This window comes from Lipophrys pholis (genome assembly GCF_963383615.2).
Source record: "Lipophrys pholis genome assembly, chromosome: 9".
Taxonomy (NCBI): Eukaryota; Metazoa; Chordata; class Actinopteri; order Blenniiformes; family Blenniidae; genus Lipophrys; species Lipophrys pholis.
The window spans coordinates 2,385,519-2,400,791 of NC_137639.1; the positions used below are offsets into that span (position 1 = coordinate 2,385,519).

Here is a 15,273-nt window from a genome sequence, read left to right on the forward strand (position 1 = left end):
GTGATTTCATTTTGAAATGTAAGAGCCGGTTAACTGAGCAGGATGCTGAAACTTGTGGAGCTGAATAAGCTGAGAGGTTTCTGGCACTCGGCTGTCATTTCAGGGGCCAGGAATTTGTACCGTGTGAGTCACCAGTGAGTGGGCCGCTCCTCAGACTCAACACTGACACTTTCCCAAGGTTTCCCACCTCGTATCAGCAGCCACTCTCTATTATCCTTTTCTACCTGTTTGATCATCCTCTCTGCCCTGTCCTAATCTGGGATTCGTATAGGTTTAGTGAGCCTGGCAGCAGGCTGGACTCAAACATCTCCGCACAGCGCCACCATAGGATGGCACGGAGCCAACACACACTCACCCAGTCTGGATGATAATAGCATATTACACAGCAAGGTAATTCTACTTTAAAGTCTCATCTCCAAGGTGCATTTTTAGAGACAGTTTGCCTTGGTTAATGGTGAGCATGAGGACGTAGTCCCATTGGTGAACTTACGACAGTTGCTTAGTGAAGATGAGGAGAGTCTGGCTCATGCTGAATGTGAACATGGCAATAATCAGGTTTTCATGTAAAAGTTTATCTGTCTGACCGCTTCAAACAGAAACCAGAGCTTCAACGAGAGAATTATATTTTACCACTATTGGGTGTTTGGATTTTATGTTTAGGTGTTAAACACATTGATCATGTCTTTGTTAAGCCGTTCAATTTGATGTACAGCAACAGACCTCATGTTTATGGTCAAAGTATTACACATGATGACTATCGTTTACTTTACTTTACTTTTTCCCACCCTGGAGTCGAGGTCTCCGTGGGACTTGTGTGTTCTGAGGTTGCAAACATTCAACATTGAATTGTCAAATAATCAATTTCAAGACACTTTTTTACTATTTAAAGAAGACCTTTGCTTTTATTTTAAATCTGCTGTTGAGAGTGGGTGTGGCTACCAGTGTTGGACTTCTTTAGGAACCTTGTTGTCCACACATGTCAACATGTGTCGACTCTTTGTTATCGGGTCAGCTTGGGAAGCCTGAAAATTATCAATGGAAATGTTTCTTTCATGTCCAGTAAAATGCATTCGCTTAATAAACATGAATAAATCAGCAGGAAGCTGGTGAACTTGCACAAACTCACAGTTAACATGGTTATGTTGAATGCAGTCTCAAAGGTAATACATTTCTTTATTGGCAGGAGTGTAAAACAGCCAATTGAAACAATCAGACATATTAGAAATATAATACCTCTGTTGGCTTCTGTTGCACAGCCTGTCTGGATTATCCAGCAAGTGTCCTGAAGTGACCCCAGAGTGACAAAACTCTGTCCTGCACAGAACTTTATTAAACATTAATGCAAGAAAGCAAGTAGCTGAGAAGTGTGGAGGTCTGGGCTGAGAGTTTCTGCAGAGGCTGTTCGTAGTGTGAACACGGGTTTGAACCCCAGTGTGGTCACAATGCATCTCAAGGAACAAGCAGTGCTTCTACTTTGAGCATTCAGGATGCTGGGGAGATGCTGATCAGAAACTAAATGGTAAACAGGCTTTACTGTCAGAACACAGTTTTGTGGCTTCATCACTGTAAAAGTTCATTACATAATCCAGGAAACAGCGTGTAAGGTATTCGTCCAACATCATGTGAGCATTGAGTAGTTAGGGTCTCTCTCAAAAACACTTTGGCTCGTGGACAGATAGACGAGGAGCTAACCAAAAAATTAAATGACAGCCGACTCTACTAGCATAGCATGTAGGAATCCAAGAAATTTCACCAATGGACAAATAATCCTAACTTTCCTCACAGTGGGCAGAGTTATTGACTGAAAATAATCTATCAAAAAAATTAAATAAATCAATATCAGAGAGTTACTAACTTTGTCACTGATCGCAAGCTTGATTGGAAGGGCAAAGAGAGAATATACCAATTTAAGTGGAACACAAACATCTGGTAAAAAAGACTCCCTCATGCCCGGCGCATTCACGTTCCCTCAGAGCCTCCAGACGTTCCCCAGTGGAGAAGAGAAGGGACCTGCAGCAGGTGGTGAGGCCAGCAGGGGGCGTCACAGACAAACCTTTCATTTATTCTTTAGGAACATTTACGTTGCGTACAGAAGAAGCACAGTGTTTTAAAGTCAACTTTTGAGTATTTCCACCAACAAAAGAGAAAAATCAATGTTGTTTTTGTTTTTTTTTACATTTTTCCCCAAACTTTTCTACTTTGTCCAGAGAGCAGTGGTACTCAGTTGGATCAGGACATGAACTTAGCATGAGTATTTTTGCGTCACTTGGGAAGGACAGCCAGCCTCTGCTTGCTGATCCATCCATCCAAAGACCAGTGGTCATTTCAGCCCCGTTTACACGACGACGTCGGTCAAGTGATACTGCATTGCTGTGTTTGGCTGTCTGTTTACACGACAAAAGCCACTGAAAAATCGATTTTTGAAAACTGCTTCCAAGGTGCAACTTTTTTAAAACTCCATCTCTGTGGAAACGGGCGAAAACACAACTTTTCCTAAATGCTGCGACCACGCACCACGGCTGTAGTAAACAGTTCTTCTGCACATGCTCAGTCGATGGACAATAATAACAAAGTTTCCTCCGTGGTGTCGTGACTCCCAGTCCAGATTCTAATGGGACTCGGTAGTTTTATGGTTGAAAGTCACTCCCAATAACAATCCAACTCAGTTGTCTCTTCATACGAATGTCCGTGCACACATACTGTATGTATGTGGTTTCATTACAAAAACAACCAACAGCGCAAACTTGTGGCCTGACATGATAAATACATTGTTTCCAGAGTTCCTTCTGTTTACGTGTAAATGGACATTGTTTTTAAACATTGTTGTGTAAACGTGAAACCAATCTGAAACAGAAATTCAAAAACTGCGTTTTCACTTGAAACGTTGCGTAAACGTGGCCTTAGTCACAAAACATTTGCAATCAGATCATTTAAAAATGCGTATAACTGGTGGCCGTAAGAAAGGAGTCAGTAGGAGAAAACTATTTCAGAAAAGATCTACAAGGACAAAACATTTTTTCAGGCTTTGGAAAAAGTATTTATTTTTTACAATTCTGATTCATCAAGTGCAAGACAGAGACATAAGGTACATTTAGGAAAACAATTTCATTTCTTTAATAACATTTCATAAACTTAACCCCCCCCCCCCAAAAAAAAAAAAAAAACAGGACCATATCCTCATTGTGATATTTGAAAACATTCCATCCTCAGCCCTACTCCTGGTGTACATTCTTTCTCAACCCCTGCAGATGACATGTTTTACTGATAGTGTCTACATCCCAAAGTATCTTAGTTCATATAAAGTCAATAAAAAATACTAAACTAAACTGAATAAGCTCAAGCTCCATCCCTATTCTGAACAGGAAATAAAACCTGGGAGTCAAACACTTTGCCCACTTTACATTCCATTTCTTACTTAAAAGGCGCTCCACTTCTGCACATTGGCACTGAATGGATAGTACTAAATGCAGGTTTGCCCAGTATACTGTATAATTCCTACAGCGACGCGTTAACATCTCCATCTGTGCAGTGAAACAGCACAGAAACACAGACGCTGGCAGGCTCTCAGCCGGCTCCTTTACATCCGACTCTGCTGATGACCACCAGATCTTTTACACCTTTTCCAGTAAAGTCTGTTCCAAGTAGAAACACTTCAACTCGTCATATTACATTCCATGTTTGTGTTTTCACACGAGCATCGCACCTCACAAGCTGATCTGTTTTTAACATTCTCTTTTTTGGGTTGGGGCCAGTTCAACTAAACAGTGGCTTCCAGAATAATCACCCACAACAAGTCCACGGCGGAGCTCCTCTCCCAGAAGGGAGAGCGTCTTCTACACTAACATTGCGTATCGACAGCATCATGCATTCTTCCTCTGCTGTCTTGTCCTTTATGTGCCAAATGTGTGATGAGACTGAGCTGCTTTATTTGGCTGTTTGTCTTTTTTGGGGTGGGTGTTTGTTTTTTATCTGGGCGCCTGTGGCTGCAGCAGTGTAGCAGAATATATGCCTCCTCACATTCCACGGTGATCCTGCCAGCCGTGCAGCCACACAAACAGTCGTGTGCGTGTGTGCAGAATATGACAAAATATTATATCTGCCTTCCTATTCATTTTAAAATCTCTCTCCTTCTGCTTCCTTCTGTCACTCTCTCTCTCTTAGGCCCTCGCCATGGGGATGATGACAGAGTATTATCACTATATCTTCACCACACTGGTAAGTAGAGAAAGATGCTGTGCTGCACAGTCACTTTGTCATCAGGTCGAACCCACAGTTTCATGTCCTCATGAAGATTTCTTGCAATGTCCCCAAAAATGAGATGGCTCTCATCATCTGTCTTCATTTTTTAAAGCCATTCATTTTACATTTATTTCTTGGGATCAATTCCTTTTTCCCTCTTCTTCTGATGTGTTATCCAGAGAAAATGATAGCGCACTACTTTGGGACATCAAGATAACTGGCGTTATTTTCTTTTTACATATTCAGGTCTTTCTTTTACTCGGGTTTCTTTTTTGTCTCTTTATGTCCTCGTCATCTCTTCTTTTGTCCATTCTCATTTTTTCTTCCAAATGTAATCATTCTTTCCTTGTTGCATTTGATCAGCTTTTCCTCTTTCTCCTCATACTTTTCTCCCGCCTACTCTTTTCCTCGACTGCGTTCTCTAGTGTGATGCAGTTATCAAAGCTGAAACAAATGAAATGTTATATTTTGATCCCGTTTGCTTTGGATTTGGTTCTAAATGCTTGTTATAGGACCCTCTCGCAAACGAGATGTTATATCTCAAGGGGTTATCCTGTCAATGAAAAAGTAAATGAACTAAATGTACAAAGCAATATTTAACATGCAGTAATCTGGAGCTTACCATTTAGCATATAGCATTGTCCCAGCCCCGTATTCATACTCAACATCTTCCAGAAACGTCCTGAAGCCTTTAAAGCTTCAAAAGTGAAGTGAAGATCTTTGAGTTCATTGCGGTGATGAGCTGTGTTATCTTAGACATTCAACATGTCAAACTAGCCTGAGCGTGGCGAGGTAACAGCAGCGTGGTTGGTGCAGGTTAATATTAAAGTCTTGGCTTCATATGGTTGGTGCAGGTTAAAGTGTTGGCTTCATGCGGCTTCATTTAGTTTGAGACATCTCTTTATTATCCACATTCATTTTGGGGCGGCATGGCTCAGTTGGTAGAGCGGTCGTCTCCCAGTTGCAGGTTCGATTCCATCTCTGCCTGCCCACATGCCGAAGTGTCCTTGGGAAAGACACTGAACCCCAAACTGCCTGAGTGACTGCAGTGTGAGAGTGAGGGGTAGTTGGTGGTGGTCGGAGGGGCCGATGGTGGTCAAAAGCCTTTATTTTCGTAAAAAACAAAACAATGAATGAAAAACACAGAAAAACACAGAATAAATACAGAATAAATACAAAACAAAGACACAGAATAAATACAAAACAAAGACACAGAATAAATACAAAACAAAGACACAGAATAAACACAGAATAAATACAAAACAAAGACACAGAATAAATACAAAACAAAGACACAGAATAAATACAAAACAAAGACACAGAATAAATACAAAACAAAGACACAGAATAAACACAGAATAAATACAAAACAAAGACACAGAATAAATACAGAATAAATACAAATGGCACAAAAAGAGAGAGCCAAAAGCCGCCATTTCTTAAAGCGAGTGAGAGACGGACTGGGTTCACAGGACCGGCAGCCTTGCCTCCTTCAGTCTGCCCCAGCACAGCTGCGGCTGCCTACGTAGTTTACCAGTATGGAGTGAATGAATAATGCAATGTAAAGCGTCTTTAAGTGACAAGAAAAGCGCTATATAAAAACCAATGCATTGTGAAAACATCTGTGGGCTTTAATGTGTTGAGGTGTTTTTCTATGTGGAGGACTGACGTCTGATGTCTCTGTAGCTCGGACTAGTGGCAGGTGTGTACTTGACATTTCCAGGGTGACTGTCCATGAATAGAAGACGAAGCAGCAATTATCTCTGTTGATGTTTAACCGCTTAGCAGATTACTCTTACCCATCCAAAGTCATAATATACATATTTTCGTTGGACTCGTTATCCATCTTCATAAAACACTGGGGATATTCTACAGCACGGCTTTATTTGGAATAGATGTGTGTCTGGATTGCTTACTTCCATAATTAATCCAAACTAACCTTTTTCATATGTGCCCTGTAGAAGCTCAGCAACTTTGTTCTGTTGAAGAAATCTCAATATTGCACAAGTAATCTGGCTTTCTCCCAGCCAGGAGCGTTTGATGACAGCAACGTTGGGCAAACAGCCGGCGATATAGCAGTGGGGCGAGAGGTAGTGAGCCACACTTGGCATCCAATTTGTGCTGCTTGCGTTCACTGCTGGAGGATAATGAAAAATAACAACTGCTAGGATTTTTGGTAATGTCATTCATTATTTCACAATTATTTTAATTTCTGAGTTATTCGGTTACTCTAAACTACACTTCTGCTGCTGCCAGCTGTTGTGACTACTTGCCTCAAATGACCTACTGTCAGTTGTTGTCATAGTTTCTCTGTCACAGAGTCGACAGTAGGGCTGGGAGATATGGCCTCAAATCAATATCTCAATATATTGAGCAGTTCACCTCCATAACGATAAATGGACGATAACTACTCCACTGCGCAAAAAAATGCTAGGAGATGTGGCAGTTACATTGATAGTACGATTCCTCTGGACCTATTTATTGCCACTTTAAAGGACTGGACAACTACACTGTCTGAAAATAAATGAAGAAAATACAAATTAAGTACTTTTAGATTTATTGAAGAACTGATAAGCACAGATTACTTGAAATGAGAACTACTGAATACATTTAAAAGTATAAAATAACTTAAATTTCCTGCAAAACATAAAATATTAAAAAAATACTATCTCTTATGAACAAATTCTAAATCTGGATATTACAAAGAGCTGACTGGAAAATGGCCACATTCAAGTTGTGAAGAGACCAGCGCATGAGCTAATGAGCAGCGGCGGCACAGGTAGTGTATGTACTGCACCTGAAAACACAGGATTTCTCTACAGTTATATGAACAAAGGCCTATCTAACCTAATACTATCTAACCTCGTGAAAAAAGTGACATATTTTGTGTGGAGAATGAGTTTTCACGTGGAGCCCTGGCGGATGGCGGGTCGCTATGCGTCGCTCTGCCGGCGATGGAGGTGCGGATTACCGCTGCTCTGTGACTCTGCCCGCTGATTACAAGTACAGATGAATCAGACGATCAAAGAGGAGCTGCTTCCATCGCTTCGAAAGCCGTTATCTGCTTCATAATGTTTATCGTCTGAAATACTCAGTCCGTGAACAAAACATTATTCCGGATATGCCAGCCATTTTCTTTTTTCGATTGGCCGGTTGTGGACGCCATGTGATTCAGCAAGAGAGGGGGAGCATAGAGCTACATTGAAGATATAGACCTATGTATTTAGAATGCATAGAAACTGTGATTGATCATACATTGTGCACAAATTAATAAAATAAAAGCATTTTTTAACGGCTCCAACCGCTCACGGAGCGCGGCCGACAACATCAGGTTAAGTTTTCATCATAAATCTGGAGTTACTTGGCCTATCAACACGATTTGAAGACTGTAATGAAGCTTAGAGTGTGCTCTGGCCAGATCTGGTGAAATTGAGTCTCGGCGCACAAGCACCATCTCACTACGTCATCATAAATGAGGCATGTGAAACGTACGCTGCACAGCTTATGTGGTGCCACAAGGGTATTTATACACCGAATATACCGGAATGGGCAAAATGACGTCGGTAATTTTTGTAAATTTCGGTATCGGTACATTTTCGGTTTATTGCCCAGGTCTCGTCGACAGTTTGAAACAGAAGACGGCCATCTCCATTCATCATTTAGTCAACACCAGAACGCAAATATGTTGGTAAAGGTTTTAAGTCATTAAGTAGTTGAAAGCTACTTCCTTGCTCCTGAATTCATACATACATCCAAATAAAAGGTTTTCACAATGTTTCCAATATTTTCTTAAACAAGTGTCCTCAGATTTCTGAAGGGATTTTATGTGTGTCAGTGCAGCTTCTTTTATTTGCCCACTAAACATTCATTAGGAGAAACAACATTTCAATAAAAGCTTAAAATATCTACCCAATTATTAAAAAACCCATTTCCATTCCAGAAAGGACATCAAAACACTCCAGTCCAGTACTGTGATATATATAAACTACAGCGTCTGCAGTACACAGGAGGCTTCTTTGCCGTCCCTGCGTCCTGGAAGTTCTGCATCGAGGTAGTATGTGCCGCCAAGCAGTTCACCACCACAACGCTAAGGCCTGGAAAGTTCAGTAACATAGTGAATTTTAGCTTTAGGTGCAAGCCAGCGGACTGTCACTCGAGCTACAAGCGAGCTTCCAGCACTAGATTATCAGAGGTGTACAAAACGCTGTGGAAACGCCAAAACAAGGATGTCTTGCCCTGTTCCTCCTGAGTGGTGTGTGCTCCTCACTAATGGATGGAACAGCTTCTCCAATAAAGAGCACATCATCTGGATTAACATGCCCCATTACTTAGTAGAGCGGCCAAACCATGAAATAGTAGAGCAGACAAACCATGAAATAATAGAGCAGACAAATCATGAAATAGTAGAGCGGACCAACCATGAAATAGTAGAGCGGACCAATCATGACGTAGTCGAGCGGACCAATCATGAAATAGTAGAGCGGACCAATCATGGCGTAGTAGAGCAGATCAACCATGAAATAGTAGAGCGGACCAATCATGGCGTAGTAGAGCAGACCAATCATGAAATAATAGAGCGGACCAATCATGGCGTAGTAGAGCGGACCAACCATGAAATAGTAGAGCGGACCAATCATGACGTAGTCGAGCGGACCAATCATGAAATAGTAGAGCGGACCAATCATGGCGTAGTCGAGCGGACCAATCATGAAATAGTAGAGCGGACCAATCATGGCGTAGTAGAGCAGATCAATCATGAAATAGTAGAGCGGACCAATCATGGCGTAGTAGAGCGGACCAACCATGAAATAGTAGAGCGGACCAATCATGAAATAGTAGAGCGGACCAATCATGACGTAGTCGAGCTGAACAATCATGAAATAGTAGAGCGGACCAATCATGAAATAGTAGAGCGGACCAATCATGACATAGTAGAGCGGACCAATCATGACGTAGTCGAGCGGACCAATCATGACATAGTAGAGCTGAACAATCATGAAATAGTAGAGCGGACCAATCATGAAATAGTAGAGCGGACCAATCATGACGTAGTCGAGCGGACCAATCATGACGTAGTCGAGCGGACAAATCATGACGTAGTCAAGCGGACCAATCATGAAATAGTAGAGCGGACCAACCATGAAATAGTAGAGCGGACCAATCATGACGTAGTCGAGCGGACCAATCATGAAATAGTAGAGCGGACCAATCATGGCGTAGTAGAGCAGATCAACCATGAAATAGTAGAGCGGACCAATCATGGCGTAGTAGAGCAGACCAATCATGAAATAATAGAGCGGACCAATCATGGCGTAGTAGAGCGGACCAACCATGAAATAGTAGAGCGGACCAATCATGACGTAGTCGAGCGGACCAATCATGAAATAGTAGAGCGGACCAATCATGACGTAGTCGAGCGGACCAATCATGAAATAGTAGAGCGGACCAATCATGGCGTAGTAGAGCAGATCAATCATGAAATAGTAGAGCGGACCAATCATGGCGTAGTAGAGCGGACCAACCATGAAATAGTAGAGCGGACCAATCATGAAATAGTAGAGCGGACCAATCATGACGTAGTCGAGCTGAACAATCATGAAATAGTAGAGCGGACCAATCATGAAATAGTAGAGTAGACCAATCATGACATAGTAGAGCGGACCAATCATGACATAGTCGAGCGGACCAATCATGACATAGTAGAGCTGAACAATCATGAAATAGTAGAGCGGACCAATCATGAAATAGTAGAGCGGACCAATCATGACGTAGTCGAGCGGACCAATCATGACGTAGTCGAGCGGACAAATCATGACGTAGTCAAGCGGACCAATCATGAAATAGTAGAGCGGACCAACCATGAAATAGTAGAGCGGACCAATCATGACGTAGTCGAGCGGACCAATCATGAAATAGTAGAGCGGACCAATCATGACGTAGTCGAGCGGACCAATCATGAAATAGTAGAGCGGACCAACCATGAAATAGTAGAGCGGACCAATCATGAAATAGTAGAGCGGACCAACCATGAAATAGTAGAGCAGACAAATCATGAAATAGTAGAGCGGACAAATCGTGAAATAGTAGAGCAGACAAATCATGAAATAGTAGAGCGGACCAACCATGAAATAGTAGAGCAGAAAAATCATGAAATAGTAGAGCAGACAAATCATGAAATAGTAGAGCGGACCAACCATGAAATAGTAGAGCGGACCAATCATGAAATAGTAGAGCGGAACAATCATGAAATAGTAGAGCGGACCAACCATGAAATAGAGCGGACCAATCATGAAATAGTACAGCGGAACAATCATGAAATAGTAGAGCGGACCAACCATGAAATAGTAGAGCGGAACAATCATGAAATAGTAGAGCGGACCAATCATGAAATAGTAGAGCAGACCAACCATGAAATAGTAGAGCGGACCAATCATGAAATAGTAGAGCGGACCAACCATGAAATAGTAGAGCGGACCAACCATGAAATAGTAGAGCGGACCAACCATGAAATAGTAGAGCGGACCAACCATGAAATAGAGCGGACCAATCATGACGTAGTCGAGCGGACCAATCATAACAATGTAGAGCTGAACAATCATAACGTTGTAGAGCAGACCAATCACAGCCCTCCTGGTCCAAGATGAGGTAGAGGTGACCAATCACAGCGTACAGATTTAAGTACACATACGGACGACGGTGGTGGCCGAGAGTGAGAGGAGTGGGTGTAGCAGTGGAGGTCCGCGGGTTTGAATCCCATGTACAGCTGTGGCAGCTCCTTGCATGCATACCTGTAATTAACTGTTATTAAGATGTTATAGATCATAGGTTGTGAGAGTGCAGCCTTGGCCCGTGGACATTTCTTAATGTTCGCAAATAATTAGTCATTTGTTTTAATCCAACTGTGCATTGCTTTGAAGGGATCATTTAAGAATGGGCGGGTCATTTTCCAAGAGATCTGATTGGTCAGGAGGCAGAACTTTGACCTCTTATCCAGAACATAACCTGCTCCGGAGCAGGTTAGACATTCAGAGTCAGTTACCAGGTGATGGATATTTCCACTTAATCGTAGCCTTGATTGCATAAAAGCCCCATTTTACTGTGCACATCATAAAAGGCGAGACACACGACTTTCCCTTCAGCGTTGTCCTGAGCTCCTTTCTGCCCTCAGTTCATGTTTCAGGTCAAAGATTTGACGGCTATTAAAGCTGCAGCCCACCCTTCATGGTGAAGAGGCAGCTCGTGTTGTCTGGGATCAAAACATCGTCTCCCTCCGTCTGTTCTCCCCCTCCTTCCCCCTGTCCTTTTCTTTTTTGATGTCAAACTTCTTTGAAATCTGAATTCTTCAGCTTGTCAACTGTTTGTGCTTTTCATCACGGTGGCTAAAAAGGGATCATTTTGCAATTTGAAATGAAGCATCTAAATATGCACGCTTTCTTTCGTAATCCATTTAGCACGGCACAATTTATGCAAGATAATTAAATATCCCTCTGGTGGTTTTTTTTCTCTCAGGAAGATGAAATGTAAAAATGCAAACATTGAGTGAGAGAGGGGGAGACGAAGGGCCGTCCTGTCACTTCCCACTGTTGTGTTTGGCAGAAAGAGAGTCCAGTGCTGACAGCCTAATTCTCCCAGCAGAGTGAACAACACAGCCATACTGAGGCCACATATGGCAGCCATTTTCCTGCCAGCCTTCTCTTTACTCTTCACTTACCTTGTGTTAACTGTGCTGCCGCAAATTGGGACGATGGTTTGATTGGTGTGACAAAAGCTGGCCTGACATCACATTTCTATGAAATATCTGGTTATATTTACCAGTGCCCTGCAGTAAACTTCAGCTTACATATAGAACAATAGTTATAGTGGCAGATTTTCACATATATATATATATATACTGTACACACGCACACACACACACACACACACACACACACACACACACACACACACACACACACACACACACACACACACACACACACACACACACACACACACACACACACAGTATATCCAGTAAAACCTGTGATGTAGGGACACCCTAAAACCCAAGGGCAAGTGTCCCCTGAAGACAGAGTCCATTTATGAAGACAAACTGTAGGACCAGTTGGTATTGAATGAACCAAACCCCACATGTGTTATGGAAGAAACATACTCACACATAGCTGACCCATCACAAAGAAATGTATTCAAACTAAAAAATATGTGCATAATGAGGACCATTCAAGATGAAATTGGGCTGAATGTGGCCCCTGAACTAGTATAAATAATAAACCAAATAATTAACACTTACACAATAATCGATTGTTTCAAAAGGTGATTGTGTAGTTTGACAATGACACTTTTTTAAACATAGAATATCTCAGTAGTTGTGATGTTCTGATGTTTACAGTAACCTACAAAGTCTCCTGTGTGCAACAAAGATGCTAAACCAAAGCATCACACTGCAATTCCTTGTTACAGCCATCTCTTACGTTCATTACTTTATAGTGTTTAACATTTTTGTAAGTGAGCTACAAACTCCTATGGTCAGGTGATCACTTGGTAGAGACCTTGTTTGCTTTTAGCCGAACATGAGCTATCGATTGCTAACTTTCTTCGCTTATTAACACGGTTTGAGAGGTTTTTAGTGTTTAGTGGTCCATGGACAGAATCACTATGAAGCCTTGAGGTCTGGTCTGGTTGATTATCCTCTCTACCTTTTCATGAAATAATAATTGTACAAAAAGTTTTTTAATAGTTTTAATGATGATTTCTTCCCAATGTGTAATTGTTATATATTCTGTATTTTCAAACAAACTTTAGCCGTACTCCAGCTTCTTCCATGTCACTGCATTCTGTTTTACTTTCTTTTCTGTGCTTCCAGGACCTGTTCGCTTTGGACGTGGAGCCTTACCGATTCAGTGGTGTCAACATGACAGGCTTCAGGATCCTGAACACCGAGAACAGCCAGGTGGCCTCCATCATTGAGAAGTGGTCCATGGAGCGTTTACAGGCTCCACCGAAGCCTGACTCTGGTCTACTGGACGGCTTCATGACCGTGAGTGTCACCCACTGAATGAATGGATGAATGGATGGATGGATGGATGGATGCACACTTTGTGCATGAATTCTTTCATCCATACGGTCAATAATTCCATAGGCACGTTTTTGGAAATGAGTTTCCATGACTCAGCAGTCACTTCTTCAGATACGGGTCATGTGTGAGTCACTGTAAGCTCCAGTCAGAATTTTGAACATGAGCAGTTGCATTTCCTGCCACTGACTGGTTTCCATCATCAGACCCAAAATCCACTTTGGTAAATGAATTTGCACTTTTTAATTGCATTTTTAACCTCACGTGATTGACTTTACGGCGTCTTGTTAGAAGGCCTCCCGCTAACATCTGTCGGGATCAATTATACATGCTTGTAAATTTTGCGGGAAGATGGGAGGCATTTTGAAACACAGCTTCGATGGTTCTCCCCATTAGACTGCCTCAATGAAGGAGTGAAGTGGGTTCGTGATGTGACATTCAAAGCCTGGAGTGAGATAATGTATTGCAATCGTCGACATGTAGTCGTAATCTGCTTCAGTGTACTCGCAGTAAGACATGATTTCACAATAACTACAGAAAGAAAAATGGCCGTCATGGATTGATTGTGATTATTTCTGCTTGGAGTGAGAAAAAGTAAAGTGTTTAAAGGAGTTATATTGCGGTGAATCATTGTCTGTGACCATATCTATTCAAAACACACAAATTTCATAAGCGCCTCTGTCACAGATTTGGCAGTCAGTAAAATATTGCTCTTTAATCTCATTGTGTGTAACAGATTAACAAATACGTAGTATACATGGTTTAATCCTATAGTTCCTTGTTTCAGATGATGTAGGGGGGGGGGGGGGGGGGGGGGGCTCCCAAAGAGAATCTTACCGACTGTTTCCTGGAGCTGGCTCCAGGATAATCCACCAAAGCCTTGCATATTTGCCAGTTTCTCCACTTTGCTCCGATCTAACAGCTTGGATTTTACAAATATAATGTCATGATGAAATACGACATTGTTCTTGACATAACAGACTAGCCAGAGTGACTATGCCTCGGTTTCTCTTACCTCACCTTCCCAGTGATCCTGTGAGAGTCAGAAACCTTGGTGCCCTGAGCTCCCAAAATGAGTCTGAGTGGCGATAAGAAGAGCCGGTGTCACTGTGATCTGAAACCTCTGTGATCAGAGCACACTGCCTGTAATAACAGTTCCTCCACGCTGCTTTCATACCACTCTCTTATCTGGGAACTCTGCCAAAAACCGCCAGGCCACCAGAGACATGGGAATGAGAAGAAGAGAGCGCACTGGAGGAGGGAAGAGAAATGAGACGAGGAGGATGAATGAAAGAGGGAAGAAGAGGAAGCGAGTGGAGGACAGAGAGTGGGAAGGCACGAGTGAAATCAGAGCCCTTGTGTTTTATTCCCAGAGCGACTGGCGAGGAGTTAAATGTTAGATGGGTGCAGCCGCTCGGTCTGATTCCAGTTGGAAAGCACCGGCGGCGGCGGCAGCAACATGTTGGTAGCTGATTGAAAACCGTGGCTCTCAGGGGGATAGAAGACTTCCCTCCTTTTTTCTCCCTTCTTCTCCTCCAGGAGAGGGGGAACTTGCTGAGTCATGTTTGTGGATTTATATTGGAGAGTGGGTGTTACTCAGTTTAAGCCCCTTTTGTTAGATTTGTGGCTCAATCAATAGTTTCCCACTTGAGACCTGAAATGGACCGTGTTTGTAATAACTGGACATTTTTTAAAAACACTGAAAGCTCAGTGTTCGCCGCCGGCAACCAGCATCAGCTGATGTACCGTGTCCCTGAGTCAATCCGACGTCTTAAGTCCACACGAGAGAAGAAGAAACAGGAGAAAAGTAAAAGGTCTTTCTTTTTGGCTTTCTCACATTGAGCAGGGCGACTCCAGCCCGCTGGTTATTTTCGGACTGGCGACAGGAGAAGATTTATGCGTATGAGGAGTGTGCTGTGACCCTGCTCATCAGTGAATTAATGGCATATGAGTTTGAAGGT

The 15,273-nt window shown here is 42.4% G+C and overlaps 1 protein-coding gene across 2 annotated transcripts in view; it reads left to right on the plus strand.

The window, feature by feature from the left end:
• grik2 (glutamate receptor, ionotropic, kainate 2) overlaps positions 1-15,273 on the plus strand; it is a gene marked incomplete at both ends in the record, with an annotated part of 369,944 nt that overhangs the window by 145,243 nt on the left and 209,428 nt on the right. For both annotated transcript variants that reach the window (XM_080472373.1, XM_080472374.1), the window contains 2 exons: positions 4,162-4,215; positions 13,103-13,276. In XM_080472373.1, the coding sequence (XP_080328499.1) occupies positions 4,162-4,215; positions 13,103-13,276 (228 nt within the window). The remainder of the gene's footprint in view (positions 1-4,161; positions 4,216-13,102; positions 13,277-15,273) is intronic.